At 38.2% G+C, this 19087-nt stretch overlaps 2 protein-coding genes and 1 non-coding gene across 3 annotated transcripts; 1 reads left to right on the forward strand and 2 right to left on the reverse strand.

The window, feature by feature from the left end:
- Nucleotides 1–1870: 1870 nt before the first annotated feature.
- Nucleotides 1871–4871, reverse strand: LOC140337445 (vomeronasal type-2 receptor 26-like). The gene is made up of 3 exons (XM_072421194.1): nucleotides 4752–4871; nucleotides 4080–4203; nucleotides 1871–3048 (listed from the first exon to the last, which is right to left on the reverse strand). Exons 1-3 carry the CDS (start codon nucleotides 4869–4871, stop codon nucleotides 2132–2134), a joined length of 1161 nt encoding a protein of 386 aa, XP_072277295.1. The 3' UTR covers nucleotides 1871–2131.
- Nucleotides 4872–11667: 6796 nt separating this feature from the next.
- Nucleotides 11668–11740, reverse strand: TRNAR-CCG (transfer RNA arginine (anticodon CCG)). Its single transcript has one exon. It is a non-coding gene; the product is annotated as a tRNA-Arg (tRNA).
- A 5571-nt stretch (nucleotides 11741–17311) lies between these two features.
- On the forward strand, nucleotides 17312–18289 carry LOC140337446 (olfactory receptor 4E2-like). The gene has a single exon (XM_072421195.1). The coding sequence runs from the start codon at nucleotides 17312–17314 to the stop codon at nucleotides 18287–18289; it is 978 nt and encodes a 325-aa protein (XP_072277296.1).
- Nucleotides 18290–19087: the final 798 nt, after the last annotated feature.

The following is a 19087-nucleotide window of genomic DNA, read 5'->3' on the forward strand; positions in this document are numbered from 1 at the left end:
ACGTCCATTCACAGCCTCTCATGGACCTCAGTGATATAATTTTCATGTAAGATAATTCTCGGAGGATGTTATTTGGTGAGGATGTCGGAGACTTCAAAGGCTTAGAGCTATTTTATAATTAAAAATTAAATATCTTTCCAGTGTAAATTTGCCAATGGGAGCAACAAGAATGGACATGAAAATAAATTGTATTTTGCAGCAGTTAACCCAATCCCTCTGCAAATATGGAGAAGATAAAGTTTACTCTTTATTAAAAATTGGATTAGATAACCCTTAGGATCAGCTAGAAAATTGTTGAGGAACCAACCCCAAGTACATAACAAACAAGAGAATGTGAAAATAGGTTTAATATCGGTCTATTCACACAGCAAAAAAAGGGTTTTTTTTGGATCAAAGGGTACAACTGAGAAAATATCAATACAACAGTTTTCTTCTATTGTACATAAACCCATGAACAACTGTTACAAGATAATACTTTGTTTATAAAGATTTCAACAAGATTTAGATATAGAAATTGGTTTGTAGTTGCGGGTCACTGGTTCAATGATTCCAATAGCATCCTAGAGATCATGACGCGTTTTACAACATTTGCTTCCTCAGGGAACATAGGAGGATCATGTATCCAAAGACTCAATAGTTAAACCAAGAGTAAAGAACAAAAAGAGGAGAGAATAGTGTGTTTTTTGTTCTTTTCTTCTCACCTTTTGTTCTTTGCTCTTGGTTTACATATTGAGCCTTTGGATATACATTTTTTCTGCTATGACGATTTGTATTGATTATTACTATCTCAATACCTTTCCTTAACCAGTTGTAAGAATGTCTGTTTGTACTGACATGTTCCCTGAAGAAATGGGTCATTACCCGCAAAATGGATTGGAAGTAAATTTGCCTTTGATTTCTAGGCTCAGCAGATTCAGAGAGAGATTTGATGGGGTTACTATGGTGCTGCTGACTTTTCTGTTTGCTGGAGAGGAAGCTGTATCTGAGTACCAACAGTGCAAGGATCTCCCTGCTTTATCCTTTCTGTGGTTCCTGGACTCCTCTGCTTCCTCTTAATCATTGTCCAACCAGTTGAAAGATGGCTTTGGGAAGAAGAAGCAAGGCCTTGCTTATCTACCAAGATGAACACCTCCACGCAGAGACACAGAGCAGAACAAGATAACAAGACATGGTAAGGAACTAATACAAAGAAGATAAGAAATGCGTATCTTTGGACATAAATTAAATATATTATCATGCCACATCCTAAAAGTAATTGTTTAAAAAAAAAACACAAATTAAAGGGGTTTTAGGCATAGCAAAATATTATTTTAACCAAATAACATAATAAAAAAATCACAGATTTATTTCACATTAAATATCAACATAGGTAAGTGTGCAAAAGACTGAAGGTACATAATCCCCATCTTAACTACATTAAACATGTTCAGCATGATCCAATTTTTAGAAACCTCCAAGCTCGACGCATTTCACGGTATTAAATCCGCTTCCTCCAGAGCACATTATCTCTGGAGGGATTATGCAGTTATTAATAGAAAACAAAACATTAAAACCATGCTTATGTATCTCAACATTTTCTCAGATAAGGAGGGTGATCCAGAGCCAACAGCAAGGGAGAAGAGACCGAGAAAAATACCCAGGCACACAGCTCATACAAGCTGCATGCTAATCTTGAAGTAATGGTGGATCCACAGAGACCAAAAGAAGTGCCAACAGTTCCAAATTTCAATGACTCTGTTCCCTAGGAACACTGGGATGTGTAAGTATAAACAGGAACGGTAAATAGTCTGCAATTACATTTATTAAAACCATTGTTTTAGAAAGGAACATGTTTTGCCTTAAGAAAAATGGAGCTTTATTTTAATAGCCAACAACGGATATTTTCGAATAGGAAATAACAGAACAAGCTTTTGTTTTCCATTAATTGTCTGACCATAATTATACCACAGAGACTGGGGAAACTTTCAGTAAATGTTTTCATTTTATTACCAGAATTATTTTGTGTGTTTTTGTAATATCTGCATATTGTGCATCAAGTACAATATAAAGGGCAGCACACAGTTCAACGGATATATAACAAGAATAAGATAGATACAAACATTGTGAAAATCAAAACAGGTAGATATGACTTTTATTTTCTTTTACCAATCTGATTTTTTGAAACTAAAAATTCTCTGGTGTTCATATGAGGTCTCAAAATGATAATATGACACTTAGGGGCGAAAATACAGCAAATGAGTCCAAGACTAGAGGAGAGAATGGCAAAAATTTCTACAGCCACCATGTATTTGCCCTTTGTGCTCACATAGGCTGGGATAAAGGAGATCCAAACGCTTGTGAAGACCAACATGCTAAAGGTGATAAACTTTGTCTCATTAAAGCCATCGGGGAGATTTCTGGCCAAAAAGGCAACCACAAGGGTCAAAATGGCCAAAAACCCAAGGAATCCCAGCATGACATAAAAGAAGGTTATGGACCTGTCATTGCACTCCACAGTTATGACACCTTTAGTAGCTTTCATGTTCAGATCTGGAAAAGATGGGTTTGTGATTACCCATGTAGCACAAATAATAGTTTGGATGCTGGATCCAGCAGCAATCATGGAGTTTGGAATGGAGGAGCCAAGCCATTTCCGAAGAGAGCTATTGGGCTTTGTGGCATTGAAAGCAATCACCACTGTAATGGTTTTGGCAAAGATGCAAGACACGCAGAGAGAGAATGTAATCCCAAATACAGCTTGTCGGATTAGACATGTGACCGTAGCTGGGCGACCAATAAACAAGAAAGAACAAAGAAAGCACAAGAGGAGAGCCACCAGGAGAAGGTAGCTCAGGCTTCGGTTGTTGGCTTTCACCAGTGGAGTGTCACGAAAGCGAATAAAGATGCAAAGTACAGAGAAAGTAAGCAAGGAGCAGACACTGGTGACACTAGAGAGGGCTATACCCAAAGGATCCTCGTAGGAAAGGAACTCAATCACTTTCGGTATACATTTCACCCGATGCTCATCTGACCACTGATCCTCTGGGCATCGTTTACAGTCTGCTGCATCTAAAAAAAAAATGAGCAGCATAATGTTATACAAGGAGAGCAGATAATAGGCTCCATTGGTCCATTTTTACAATGGACCCAGAAAGGTTCTACTATAGGAAGCCCTATTATGATGTTTAGATTCACAAATATATCTGATAATTTATGAGTAGAGGTGCTGGATTCCATGTGTATCATTTTTTTCATTTAATGGAATCTATTGTTATGGATTGCTAAGTGATTGGAGAGACAAGAAAAGGAAATGGAAATATAGCAATCCTCCATCTGTGGATCAAGCAGCAGCCTACTTCTTGAACCAGTTTCTGGTTCACACTTACCTTCCAAGTTTTTTTGAAAACTGCATGATTGATTTTTCATTCATTTTAGTGTAAAGAGCCCTGATGAAGGAAGCTTTCAAACACAATGGGCCTAATTTTTTAAAGCTCTCCAAGACTGGAGAAGATAGACTGTCATGGGAGAACTTGGGTAATCCAACAAACCTGAAATGGATTTCTTAAAATCATTTGCTATTAGCAAATGTTTTCAATCCTGGACCAGATCCATTCCAGGTTTGCTGGATCACCCATGTTCCTCCGTGATAGTCTATTTTCGTCAGTCTTTGAGAGTTTTGATAAATCAGGCACAATTGCGTTTATCTGGGTTGAATACACCCATCCAAAAAATGAAATAGATCAGTTTGGACTTCCTATGTGGGGCATGGAGTCTTTCTTTCCAATCACTCAATAGGTTCTAAGTCCCTGATCTAAATGAAAGGAGCAGGAAGATCAGAACTGCTCTGACCCAGTCTAAAATATGTAGACCCATTATTATCACATTTGCTCCTCTTTGAATCCTTTTGCATCTGATGAAGTCCTGCTTATACTGTACTTTGTAAGGGCCTTTTTTATGTCTCCCCTGTCACACCTGCAAAGGTGTGTCTGTAATCTAAATGTCTATATATAATATCTGATATTTATAAATTATTCCTCCAGTCAATCCCCAATAAATTATTTATAAACGATAACCATTCCACCTAAAATGTGAACACATACCAGTCTTATTGGATATGTCCCCATCTGAGCACGGGACACACTCATAGCAACAGAAAGGTGCTCCATCCCGGGGGGCTTTCCGAAATCCTGGAAAGCAGCTGTCGCAGCACACAGAGGGCGGCACCTAACAAGATAAACTAGATCTGAGCAATCACATATAACAATTCAAATAACGAAAACTCCTGGGAACAATTGTTAGATTCTTAGATATTTATGACTTGCTTCATTGCACAAGCTTGCAATTTTTATAATTGTTGGCACCATCCTTGTTTTTTGAAATCTGTCTTGGATTTGGCCAAAAAAAATGTATTTTTGCTTCACACACAAGAAAACATTTATGAGGAATTTGGAGGCTTTACACAACACAAACTCTTTATTAAAAGTATGCAAAATAAAACAGTGAAAACGATAGATCTGTGTTCATATATTGTTCAGCAGTATGCAGGGAACAGCTAAAACTTTTTATAAGCTGTAGCCATGTGGATGTTGCTCTCCTATGAACCTACATTTTGGCCAATCGGAGATATCAACAATGCATTTTTAGATTTAGCAGAGTTGACCACCATTGTAAACAAATATATTTATATATTCTGCAAATATTATTCAGAGCAATTGCAGCTGAGGTCCCATAAACAAATACATATTAATAAATATATAAATGGATAACAATACCTGTGTGTATTTCTCTCCCCATGTGATCATTTTCTCATTTAGAAGCAATTTCTGCCCGCTGGGATCCCAATCATCGAAGATTCCAATTTTAACCAGACCTCCCTTCAGATCGTGAGACATCTGCCAGTTCAGAACATCATAAAGCCCCTTCAGTTCTCCATGTCATCTGATTCCAGAATTCCCAATGCAGAAGGGATATGCATCTCTACCATAAGCAAGAAACTGAAGGGTGCCCAACAAAAATGGTTTCTTGGCATCCCTGGTGCCTAGTTCTGATTCTGTTCTCTCCATAGGCATTGGTTAAAATTTACCCTTCATTCTTTAAAACGTGGGTTCATAAATACTCCTGCATACCACTTGTGGGGCAAATTTGAGGGCAACACACAGCAAGCTCACAAATGCTTGAAAATTAATTTTTGTATCATTAAACAGTAAGTGTAAATGATCCCAATGTGTCAAGGCAGCCCACACCTAAATAACCTGAGACTGAACAAGGTTATACCAGTTTAGCTTTGTTAAGTCCTACCACAAATAAAAAGCCTCAATACAATGGTAAGTAAATAATAATCTTCTTAAATTTTTTTACATACAGATAGTCCCTGGGTTAAGACCATCCGACATACGGGTGCCTCCTAGATAAGAATGGGGCTTCCCTGCTTGCTCGTGTGCAGGATGGAGGCTTGATGAGGAGGAGGGTGTGGTTTGCATGACTTGCAGAAGAAATCTTTTGCTAAACACAGCTGTAGTTGTGGGTGATCTTAGGGGGGTGAGCTCTTTCTGCAGCCTCTTGTAACTCTTTAATGACTAAGACAAACTCTGCAGTTGTTTTATTTTACATATCAAAGCACAGCTTGCTCCTGAAGTTAATGAATGTCTAGGCTCCATAAAGTTTTTTTTTTGCTTTGTTTGGGATTAACTCACGGTGAGGATTTTATACAGTAACTGACACCATGTCGCCAATAACATGTTGAGAGAAACATCTGTCCTAATGGCATTAATTAAAATAATCTACCTGTTCCCACTTACATACAAATTCAACTTAAAAACAAACCTACAGTCCCTATCTCGTGTGTAAGCCGGGGACTACCTGTATTCATGTTATGATCATATTATACATCAAACACATTTCATTGTTACCTGTGGGAACTTAGTAAGTCCGAGTATGCGAGCGATAGCAACAGACCCAGACGATGGAGAATCCCCGACCACTGCCGACAGTTTTGGTAGCGTTGGTGCACAGCTGTAGTTAGGCACCTTGGATTGTTTCCCGGATAGTTAGCACATGACACTGTCCAAAGCTGCAGAATCTGAGTAGCAGGAGTCATAAATCTCATATCCTAATGTCACGTTCGGCATAAGCAATGGATTTGAATTGATCTCATTTATGGCAAACAACATTGCAAGAACATACTGGTATTTCTCAGTGTAAAATCTGCGAATAAAGGTGAGATTGCGAATTCAGCTGTGCCATTTTTAATTAGAAAACAAATTAGGAATTGCTAACATTTATAGTCTTTCACCAATCTCTACACGTATTTTAATCACCATGCTGGCTTCTCTTTCCTCACCATAATGCCAGTGGTCAAACATCGCAACAAAATCTGAGAAAAATAAATTCTCCATATATTAGATCAACCAATAACTAGAGCGTCCATATACAAGTGTGACAATTTAATGATGGTCATGTGAAAATAATTACAGAAAAATATCATTACATGTCTATTGAGTTTAACCAAATTAAGAATCCAACTATGGAAAAATTGTCACCAAAACCTACAGAAATGATAAATAAATGAACGAACACAAAGACCCTCATATATAGCTCAAAGAAATGTTTTGGAATTGCCTTTTAATGCAAATTAATTTGTAAATCAATATGTCAGGTCTGTGTTAGCAACAATCAAATAAAATCAATAACTGGTTATAATTTCCAAAGCAAAGTTAAATCCTTAGCTCCAAGCTGGGTGTTTATATTTTTTCCTAAGTGCTACCTGGACCATTTCTGAAGAGTTACTGCATCCTGCAATGCCAATGGTTTCTAGACACCTAACCGTCACACATAGTAGGTTTGTTGGACATCTCGTTCGAGGATTATAGCCAATGAAATTGAATTTCCCCTCTTTATGTCTATAACAATCTCAGCTTTTCTGGGAAGACGTCTCACAAGATTATGGAAGATGTCTATGGGGAATGTGCTCCATTTGTGAAGTCAGGTACTGATGTAGGAATGAGAAGATCTGGCTCACTATTCTATTTCATCTTAATGGTGTTCAGTAGGGTTGGGGTCAGGGTTCTATGCAGAACACTCGAGTTCCTCCACACCAAACTGGTGACCCCATGTCTTTATGGAGCTGGCTTAGTACCCCGGGGCACAGTCATGGGGGAACAGAAAAAGGTCCTCACTGAACTGTGACCACAAGGCTGGAAGAGCACAATTGTCTACAATGTCTTTGTGTGATGTACAGGACCCTTTACTGGGGACTCCATGTTTTTATGTAGAAGGCTTTGTCAAGTTTTAACAGAACTTTTATGCCAAAGATTAAATTAGGTGATATTGTAATTGCTAAAGAAAACACCTGTTGGCAGAAACTTACAATAACAGAATGTTAAGGAATTGATCAATTCAGCTTTAATAAATTGCATTTTTACTTGTTGGAGATTCCTTTCAGTGAGTTAATCCCCATGTCATGGCAATATTAACATATTAGCATCCAAAGTGCAATGATAAAAACATCCACATCCTTAACAAAGATGTGATGAGCCAAAAGTGCCAGGATGGATGACGCCATGGCTATTTCATACAGCAATTCTGATAATAGAGTAACCCCAGCTCATAAGATTTACATAGAAGAAGTGTGAACAGAATATATTAATATAATTACTTCTTCTTCCCACAGATGATTTGGAATGATTTGTCAGCAAAACCTTTATCTCAACCCAAGGACACAAGCTGTGAGCAATTGACTTATTATAACATAATAGAGTATACTTCAATACCTTCTAGCATTATATAAGTTTTCTCAAGCTAAAGAAATATTTGAGACATTTGAAATACCTAAATAAAATAAATGTATCATTATTATTATTATCATTATTATGGCCATAGTGAATGCTTCCCACTGGTAAGCTAAGATGCTTGTAATATACAACTGTATTAGAATAAGAGAACATTTGGAAAAAGGAAATCTGGGTAAATATTTACATTTTTCAAGTGCACCACACAGAAAAAGTCTACCATTAAAATAATTGAATACAGATATATTTACAAGATGATTGCGGACCTCCTCCATAAATCAATACCTAGGCTGTTGTTGCTAAAATTCTCCTACATAACACCTACTAATATACTATTAAGTATTTATATAGCACCAACATATTATGCAGCACAGTACATTAAAAAGGGGTTGCAAATGACAGACAGATGCAAACTGGAGGAGGGGAGGACTCCAACCAAAAGAGCTTACAATCTAAGAGGGTTGGGGAACACAATAGGAGGGGAATAAGGAATGGCGGCTAAGTAATGAGGGTTTAGGAGACAGAAGAAGACACAAATGTGTAACATTGATATTAACAATACAGTTTTGTAATTCTTTAAAACTAAATGAAAAAAAATTTAAATACTTCCTCACTTTTCACACATTCGGCGTGGTGGCTTTTCCCTAAATCGTAGCGTTTGTTTCACAGTTCTTTCATGTACAGGAATAAGTCCACCAATAATGATTTGTCCTTCATGCAGATAAGCCGGTAATGGCTGTACAGTGTGCTGACATTGGGGCAAAGCCTGGGACATGCTCAACATTATTAATAAAGTGATCCATACATCTGATATCATTATAAGAAGCAAAACTCTAAAAGAAGGAAAAAAATTAATATAAGCAATGCAAAGAATATTATGAGATTGTTATTTTCTGTAATGTTCTGATTTATTTTCTTTTATTCCTTAAAATAACATTATCTGATAATTTATAGCAACATATAATGGGTCCTATTTATAAATTTGAAAATAAGGAAGAATAGAGAGAAGGAGTTTTGTTGGAAGTTGTGTATTGTAATGACAACAAAACATATAATATATATCTTAGTGACAATTACACTGTTCGTCACACCCATGATACAATCTAGTTTTATGGTCTCAATATTTTGAAGGGTTTGAGCTATTAAAACTAGATTGTATCATGAGTGTGATGAACAGTGTAATTGTCACTAAGATATATAATCTCTCTCCATTCTTTTTTCATTTATTTACAAATCAATATTAAGAGGGGCTGCACCTACATCTTTTAAGATAGATTACTAAGTAGAAGGAGGCACCTGACCTTTATTCCATTGTTCTATTTATAAATAATTCCCTCAATTCGTTCATTAAATTTGATTCCTTCCTATTCTTTTCCTGTTGTGACAGCTTTGCACTTTTGATGTCCCTTGCCCATCACTGTGCACATTTCCCACATTTTTTAATTTTAACATTGATCCCCAATCATTTACTAGTCTCCCTCTTGCATTTTTGTGCATTTGACCACTGTAGCTAATCCCCAAAAATTAGTAATAAATCTTCAGATCTTTGACCCCTTTAACCATACTATTTTCATTAATAAACAGTATAGCACCAACATATTACGGCACATAACATTATATAGGGGTTGCAAATGACAGACAGATCATGACGGTGACACAGGAGGAAGAGAGGACATTGAGCTTACAATCTAAGAGGTTGGGGAAGAAGCACACAGTAGCAGGGGGGATATGGAAAGGTGGGTGAGTAGTGGGAGTTTGTAGGACAGATGAAGAGGTTGAAGTGAGGTTGAAGTGTTGAGTTTTGAGGGCATTTTAAAAAGTGCAGAACGTAGGAGTAAGTTGAATAGAACAGGGAAGACCATTCCAATAAGTTGGGGCAGGTCTGGAAAAGTCTTATGAGTGAGGAAGTCATTAGTAGGTCACTGGAGCAGGGAAGAGAGTGGCTAGGTGAGTATTTTTCTATCAGGTCAGAAAGGTAAGTGGGACAAGAGCTGTGGAGGGATTTGAAGACAAAGCCTTGATTTTAAGGTGGAAAGCCAATGTAGAGAAATACAAAGACAGGGAGAAGAAGAGGAGTGGTGAGAAGTCCGTGTATCAGGTAAGTAGGGGGAAGGATGGATAAATCTGGCTGCAGCAATAGATTTCCATTGTATTTAGATTCTGGACATTCAGAATCCAGAATTTCTCGACCAGGTTGATCAATGACCTTAACATAGAACTAAGGCAAATCAAAGCTGCACTTCTTCCAATTCCAAGCAGTAATGATACACAGAGGTTTAGTAAAATGACTTTGGACCAAGATGATGTCCTGAAGAATGATGAAAAAATGTAAACAATTGGAGAGGGGAAATCTCCTAAACACAGAGCAATAAAACTTGACAATATTTCTAATATCACCCAAAACAAAAAGTTTTCACTTTACAAATATTTTGTTTTACGTTGGCTAATATAAAAAACAAATACAAAATACAAAATCAATACAATATTTGTTTGAATTGACAAATGAGAAATATTTAATTTGAATGTAAGGACGAATTGGCAACATTGTAAAAATTTTGGAATATTTCCTAAAAACCTATAAAACAAATGAAAAGCGATATGATTGAAGAAAAAATACACAGCACAAGTAATGTGCAACATGAATGTAACATGTTACAATGTAACATGTAACATGAATGACCCATCTACCTTCTATTCTTCATCAGAAACTCACCGGTGAATGTTTTGGATATGTTGTGGATGGAATGACATGAAATAAAGGATGCTGCAATTTTGTTGGCACTTATATATGATTGACTGATATTCCAAAAGGAATATATATTATAATGGTAATTGAAGGGATGTACAGTGAGGTCAGCAAAGTTTTACAAAGACTATAATCAGTGTAATGGCAGTTGTGGATAATGATAGTGTGAGAATGATGACACTTCCATGGTATAATAATAATTACAGGTGTGAATGATGTCCCTTCAGAAACATATTGGAAGTCATTTCCCCTGAAAGATTCAAATTGAACAATAAAATACATAATCAGCTGTTTGCATGGAATAATAATGAAAAATTAAGCAAATTTAGAGTTAACATTTTGTTTTTTACTACATAATAAACCAAGACGCTATATACTATTCTCATCCAAGAGTCACTAGTTTAGTCACGCATATCCTTGCAGCAATTGGTTGGCTTATCCATCATTTTATAGAATGGACGTCCTAAAGAAACAGCTAAAGCGAAACGCGTAGGAAATATTAGTTTGTTTTTAACATACACTGTATATGCAAACATTGTCCAATAACATTTTGTTAAATAGGATGTACAATGGACCTGATTTATTAAAGCTTTCCAAGACTGGATAAGATAGACTACCATGAGAGAACCTGAGTGAGGCAGCAAACCTGGCTTTCCTAAAAATAATTTGCTATTATTTGGTAAATTATTTCCAGGTCCATTTCAGGTTTGCTGGATCACCCAGGTTCTCCCATGATAGTCTATTTTCTCCAGTCTTGGGAAACTACACAAAAGCGGTCTTTTTTTTTTACTTAAATATTTAATTACATTTCTTGTCAATCTCATTGAACAAGGATTAGCAGCAAGAATCTGATAAATATTCTAACCCCTCCCTGTGCATATTCATTTTTTTTTATTGTTGCTGATATTTTTATTGGAAAGATTTGTCTTCTTTTGTTTCCTAGAGAAAAACAGAAAATGAGAAGAAATTCCCCAGATTGCATAAAGACAATTATTTGAAAGGAATTCTCAATAGCACAGAGAATTCAGAACAAATCTTTTTAATTTGACAAACTCTACTTTATATTATTTTTGTGAATAACACATATAAGCACTATGACAAAGGAAATGATTTTGTGGAGAGACAACATGGTTGGGAGTTTGTTTGAAAACACGATGACCCAGGTGGGACTTGAACCCACAATCCCCAGCTCCGGAGGCTGATGCCTTATCCATTAGGCCACTGGGCCTGACACACTGGGGTAATGAATTTGAAGTAATGTGCTGCTCTGTATGCACAGATAACATACAATAAAAGAAACTGTTATACCCGCCAAGGGATATGTATCTCTTTCCATCCAATCATAGGCTGTATACAGCTCTGCCACATCCAAGTTTGACAGAAAAAGAGAGAATTTTCTCTTCTGTAGTTCAATTACACTTGTCCTTCCCAGAGCCAATAATTGGGCATTTCTGACAATTGTGTGTATTGATTGGCTCAAAGTGCTGCTTCCCCAATCTGAGCTGTACTGTATGGGGTTTTCAAGAGAAAAATACCAAGCCATATGTGGGTTATTTTACAGCTTTTTTTGACATAGAAACATTTGAGAATCTAATAATGAATGCAGGGCTACATCAAGGTAGCAGATCTTACAAGCCTTCTGTAGCACTCTCTCTGCAGTACTGGTTGTACTGACCTAGCTTGTTACACCAAAGCACATGTAAAGGGAAAAGGACATTAGAGCTCGGTACTGAATGGTGTCCCTTCCCTGGGGTGAGGTTAGTAATGAAAGGGGTACCTAATCCCCACCCCCTCCCCAACAACGCTCCTCCTGAATTCTATTAACCGGCTTCAATGTTATTGCTGCCAGAGAGATTAAATGGCCACAAGAACCAAGACCAATGGGTACCAAATCGAGCCCCAACTGGCAAATAGATTCTGGTCCAATGGGCAACAGATCCAGGCTAAATGAACACCATATTAAGGCCCAATGGGTATCCAATACAGGCCCCGTTGACTCCTAGATGAAGGTGCGACTGGCAACAGACTGGAGGTTTATATTACATTATTTTTAATATTATTTTACAATTCAACACAAGGCATGATATTTTGCCTATTGCTGTGCAATGAAAGCAGGTTCATGGAATTTGTGTTCCCATTGGTTCTGATCAATAAAGACAAAAGAAAGAGGAGAAGTTAGGAAATGCTCATCTGTCCGGCGCTGCACCATCGTGGCATAAAACACTGTCTGTTCTGTCCAGCAATGCAGCAGCCAGGAGAACTAAGATGGCAGCAGCCCTTGCTTGACTTTAGCTGTGCAGCCTGATGTATTTTTGGCATCCCCAGCATCCATTGTTAGGCTGTACACAGCTGGAGGGATTCTAGAGGCTGATCAGCTCCTGACTCCTGCACTGCTATTGGCTGCTGGGACTTTATAGCCTCTCTGCTCCCAGTCACCAGGGCCTGGTATAGTGTATAGCTGGGCTAATCTGTGCTGGAGATTTATCGGCTGATTTACTGTTGCTGACCTTGCTTGTTTATGACTTTGCCAGATTATATTGCCTAGACCGACCTTTGCCTGTGACCCCGACTCTGCTTCTGTTTTGTACCTTGTGTACTTTGTTTGGTGGACAGATATTCTGTGTATGACTTCTGCTCTGTATTCTGGACTTGTCTCTATTGGAATCTTGGTACTGCTTTATCTGTGGGCTCCTGGCTTGCTGCCAGCCAATTCCCAGACACCATCCTGGTGCAGTAAGTCCTGGGGGCAACTGAGTGCTGGGAGACCCAACCAGTCCCCCGAGGCTGAGATGGGGCTGCTATAGGTGAAGACTGCGGTGTGAGATTGGGGGACTGGTGTCTGGTGAGGACTGGTGCTGACCAGGATCTTACAGAAGGACTAACATAAGGATATTTAAATATGGCAGAGATTAATACAATTTTTATAGTAGGAGCCAACTCCAGTCCTCGAGTCCCATATCCAGGCTGGATTTTCTTGGGTGTTTCACAAGCCCCTTGTCCAGTACTATACCAGGCTACATGCTTTCCCTCCAACCTTGGGTGGTCCCAACATTGAGAACATGGCTCCTATCCCTTCATCTGGCTGCCTAAAAAAGGCTGTGAAGGTTTATTGGAATGGTTTTAGGGTAATCTGGAAGCTTATTTTAATAAGGAGGCAACCAAATATCCACCCACTCCCAGGTAAAGCTATCAGGGGTGTACCTGGGGGAAAAAAATTAATTTAGGGGAAAGGCGGCTATGACCAGGCAAACTGGGGAGGCAGACAAGTAATAGTTAAAGGACCCCAGTAAGGGTCGCCGGGACATAGGAGACGGATTTAGGCAACAATAAAAACCTGACAATGGCTCCAACCTTTCCCCCATTCCATCCAAGCTTTGATATATTATATAATATATTATAATACAAAAAGAAACATTTGTAAAAATAAACCAAACGTCAAAAATAACTTCCTGTTGCTTCATTGTTATTGTAAAACAAACAATGAAATCTTAGGAGAGTGTCCATTCCCCATGAAACTCCTATAATTGTCTCTGTACATTTTTCCACCTTCTATTCACATAGAGATCACTTATAACAAACGATAATTGAGTTCATGTTTACATGACATTTTCTTTTAATTTGAACACAGAAGCTGTGCAGTGGGATGATCTCCCCAGATGCTGCCCCTGAGTATTTTATATATTACAGAACTGTATTTGTTCAGCAAATGCTGCAACATGGATACGATTGTACCAGTGTGAATGGTCCGATGAGAGATTCACATTACAGATCACATGGTACGTCCATGGTAGGTGCTAGAAAAAAAACCAAATTGGCAGTTTTGCAAAATTTTCAATAACATTTTGCCAAGTGTATAGCACAAAAAATATTTACCCTCCCCAGCCCTTCTTTTGTTTCTTGTTTCCATATTTTGATGCAATTCATTGTTATTTGATAGGAAGTGTATGAAAATGTAAAGGGCATACAATAGTATGAATGTGTGTGTGTGTGTGTGTGTGTGTGTGTAGGAGAGGTTTTTTTTCTATGTTGTTTTATTAATAATATTTTTACATATAAAACAAAATACAAATAAAAAACTAAAATAGAACATTTTTGTTGTATTTTATGTTTTATCAATTTATTTACAATTAAATCATAAATGCCATTCAACAAATATTATAATACATCACAAGAAAAAATACTCCAACAATCATTACTGGCTTGTTACATGAGATCTCCTATTCTGCACACTGTTTTAGATCAGTAACTTTGAAAGCACCAGAGGATCAGCATGATGGCCAGACAAGCTGCATATTCAGAATGAGAGGTCTGCACTCAAGCAATGTTTCTTTTAGCATATTCTTATTATAGCGTCAACACACTATGAAGTGCTGTACAAAGTCTATACCATAACACAGTCCAATGACAATTAACCTAAGGGCATGTTTTTAAAATGTGGAAGGAAACCCACACAAAAACACAGTGAACCTGCAAACTTTACCAGATAGTGTCCAGGTCGAGATTCAAACCTGGGACCCAGCACCGTAATGGTGTAAGTGCTAACGTCTGAGCCACCATGCTGCTTTATAAGTTATGGGGGGCCCATGCCTTGCTATTACTTGCTATTACATCTCTCAACTCAGCATCAATTCAGTTTTTTTCTTTAATTCTACATGTCTTCATTTATATTTTCTTACATGCAGCCTAAGCTGTACAGTAATAATGACACCTATAAGGGTTGAGGAATCTCATAACACTGCTGGGGGAGCTTACACCAATCAGAATTTATTTTTATGGCTTAATAAAAAAAATAAATTAAAGTGTCAGCTAACATTGGAATGAATTTTGTTTATCTTTATCTCCAAGTTCATATAAAATGACATATTCATCTGACATTACTGCTGTGTGATTTGCTGCAAAATGAAAAGCGTTGTCAGCCTGGTAAAGGGCGCATCAAAAATAATCTGCTAGCAGGATCAACAAGTAATAAAACTATAATACAGGGGGGACTCAGAAAAAAACAAAAACTTGTTTATGCTACTAAGAAACATCATTTTTTCTTTTTTTTTTTTTTTATTTGTTTGTTTTTCTCAAAACGTACAGTTTAAACTACATAATTTTCTCAGTAAAAACTTTGTTTAGCAGTTGGAGATCATCTTTCAAATAGAGCTTAAAGCTACGTACACACGTCAGATTTTTATCGCCCGATAATCAGCATCGGCCAATTATCGGGCGAAAATCTGCCGTGTGTACAGTCGGTGTCGTCCATCGTCCGGACGACCGACCTGCCGGATCCACGGATGATGGACGACAGCCGATCGTAATGAAAGGGAAGGGGAGAGNGCGCAGCAGGGTGCCGCTCCGTCGCTCTCCCCCTCCCCTCTCCATAGAGCATGAACGGTGCTGTATGTACAGCACCGTTCATGCATCGTGCACTCCCTTGTCGTGAAAGATCCTTTCCAACGACAAAAATTGGCAGTGTGTACGCAGCTTAACTGAGATGTCTGCTGCAGCCTCTTACCTTTTTACTGAATACAAAGTTACAATAGTGTAGTCTGATCACTGGGGGAGAGGAGATTGGGGAAAGCTTTCTGTTGCTTGCTCCAGTCACTAACTGGAGCTCCAGGGTGATTATCAAAGAAACTTTAAAACTTATACTGATGGCATCTAATATGACATTTTTAAATTACCTTTCAGCAAAAATATTTTCCTTTTTGGAAACAATATGTAGGATTATTTTGCCTTCCATTAGGCTGATTACAGTTTTAGGAGTTTTAGATTTTTTAGGTATAGGTTTACCATAATAGATTTGTGTCTGTTTGATCCCAACAAAAAACAAAATTGAACAAGACGAACTCTAATAGCAATCAGGATGAAAAGTGAATACAGTATATTGAAGCAAAGTGTTGGACAGAATAACTGAGTGTGATCCAGATGTGCTTCTGCACTGCACTACATCCTATTTCCCCTCATCTTTTTCCCCAACCAAGAGGAGGGAGGTCAGTAATGTGTGACCATGTGACACTCAAAGTAGGAAGACCAGATTTAATTCCCAAGCAGATACAGCAGATGTCTCTTCATCAGACTTTCTCGGCCTTTTAAACATGGGGGAACCCTTGAAATAACTTTCAGGTCTTCAGGTAACCCCTGCTATAATTATTATATCCACAGCTCACAGAAAATTAGTGCTATGGTCAGTGGGAAGACTTGCTCCCCATTGGGAAGAATGTCAGCCTTAAAGATAAAAAAGGCAAAAAAGGTAAAAAAGACAAAAGGATCAGTGATGTCACTTAAACTGACCTGAGAGGCACAAACTGCGTATTGCTCAAGGAACCCCAGCAACCTCTGGAGGAACCCTGGTTGGGATATACTGACCTACATGGAAGGTGGGGGGATGGTGAGGACTAGTTTTAGTAAGTGGTAGGTGAGCATTTGTAAGCAATTGTAGAAGGTAGGTGAGACCCTGGCTGGTTGGATTGGTGCACAGTTGGTGTTTTTCAATTTGTAGAGTTAATTTCCAAAAGTAATTCTTATAATTTACACTAAACAGCATGATTGTTTTAAAAATTGGCCTGGTTCCATTTTGGCACTTTAGCAATGTATTGATGTGAACAATCCAATGACCCTGATTTATTAAAGCTCTCCAAGACTGGAGAAGGAAAACTATCTTGGGAGAACCTGGGTGATCCTGTAAGGTTGATTCAAGCAAACTTGGAATGGCCAAGGACTGAAAAACATTGTTTGACCATTGTTTCTATGTTTCACCATTGTTTCCATGTCTTGCTTACATAATTTCACTCTTATAGTTTCTCTTTCATAGATGAATGTTGATCCGCTTTATTTATTCTCCAACCAAAGTAACATCCCAGAATTTATCCTGTCCAGCGTTACTTTCGTCTATGAGGTACGTCTTCTTCTATTTATGACATTCACCGTTGTCTATATCAGCACCATCTTGGGCAATGGGGTCATCGTGTTAATCATACAGTTGGATGTTCGTCTGCAGACACCAATGTATTTTTTTCTGACCAATCTTTCCTTTTTGGATATTTTTTACTCCTCAGTCACCGTTCCCAAGCTGCTGGATATCCTTTTGGCTGACAACAGGCGAATTTCATTTGACAGTTGTATTTTGCAGATGTACTTATTCCATGTCCTGGCAAGTTCTGAGATGTTTCTTCTCACCGCCATGGCATATGATCGATACGTGGCAATATGCAACCCCTTACGTTATGCCGCCCTAATGAGGCGAGAAGTCCGTTTGCCACTTGGTGCCTGTGCCTGGTTTGGCGGGTTCATCCATTCTACTTTCCACACCGCCTTTATTTTACGGCTTTCCTTCTGCGGACCAAATCACATGGACAACTTTTTCTGTGATGCCACCCCGCTGATTAAATTGTCCTGCTCAGATACAAGGCTTGATGAAATCATGCTGACTGTGACACCGGGAATTCTAGGGCCATCTTGCTTCATGATGGTTTTCCTTTCTTATGGTTACATCATTAGGAGCATATTGAAGATAAAATCCAGGGAAGGGCGGCGTAAGACCTTTTCCACATGTGCCTCACACCTGATGGTGATTTCCATATTCTATGGCACAGGGATTATTGTCTATCTCCAGCCAATGTCTGTTTACTCGTCCGCCAATCGCTTCATTACGGTTTTCTATGCGGTCATCACGCCCATGTTAAATCCTATCATATATACACTGCGGAATAAGGATGTCAAAGGGGCAATGCAGAAGCTTTTGTTACATCAGAGAGTTGTGCAGAAAAGTAACATTGTAACAGTTTCCTGATTGGTTAATAATCAATAAAGAATGATTCAGACTTGAAAAATAAGGATGAGCAATAGGCTGTGACGGTGCCATTAGGGGGGCATAGGAGATATGGGAGCAGACCACTTTCTCTGCATCTCCCACCCTTCTTCTGCACTTTGATTAGCCCCTTATTATCTCATAGCAAATTAGTTTACAGATATTTTGCCTTCAGTTGCCTTTAATTTCTCCCAACCTTTACCCCCCTTTATCTGGGGGGTGCTGTTAGCTAGATATACCCACTGTCCCCAGGTGCATCCCCAATTCTCTACATCCTAGTATCAATTTAAGTGACCACATTGAGTATCAGTCAATTTGAAAGACCCCAAAAAGAATGATAGGAGCCAGATCTTTAAACTGATACATGCACCATAGAAGGGTATTTTTCCCTTCTTCTCTCAGTTTATTAAAACATTTATACATACTTTTGTTGTGTTGTTTTCATGTTTGTAGCACCAGAAAAATGTTTTACAGCAGACAGGTGATTCCTGAGCCTTATAAAGGTGACAATGTATGGAATAAAATTTGTGGTCAACCTTTTTTATTTTTTTTAATTATTGATAATCCTTTACTAATCTTATTACCTTCATCATTGCCTTCTGTTAGAGTTTTGTGTTCTGTTTTGAATGGTAGTTTTTTGACACTCCAAATTTAAAAGCTCAGCAAATCAGGGCACTTTGGTATTCCTACTTTGGGTACCACAGGACCTCGCCCAGACACTTTTTATCTAGAAATCATGAAATGGTGAAAAGGAAAATAAGTGCAGAGGCGGAAGGGAAG

This window comes from Pyxicephalus adspersus, chromosome 8 (assembly GCF_032062135.1).
Source record: "Pyxicephalus adspersus chromosome 8, UCB_Pads_2.0, whole genome shotgun sequence".
NCBI classification, from domain to species: Eukaryota; Metazoa; Chordata; class Amphibia; order Anura; family Pyxicephalidae; genus Pyxicephalus; species Pyxicephalus adspersus.

Excerpts from the sequence above, each read along its gene's own strand:
- LOC140337445 (XM_072421194.1), bottom strand. The coding sequence starts at position 4,871 with ATGTCTCACGATCTGAAGGGAGGTCTGGTTAAAATTGGAATCTTCGAT. Across the intron at positions 4,204-4,751 it reads GGGGAGAGAAATACACACAG|GTGCCGCCCTCTGTGTGCTG; the intron begins GTATTGTTATCC and ends TTATCTTGTTAG. Across the intron at positions 3,049-4,079 it reads GGACATATCCAATAAGACTG|ATGCAGCAGACTGTAAACGA; the intron begins GTATGTGTTCAC and ends TTTTTTTTTTAG.
- LOC140337446 (XM_072421195.1), top strand. The coding sequence starts at position 17,312 with ATGAATGTTGATCCGCTTTATTTATTCTCCAACCAAAGTAACATCCCA.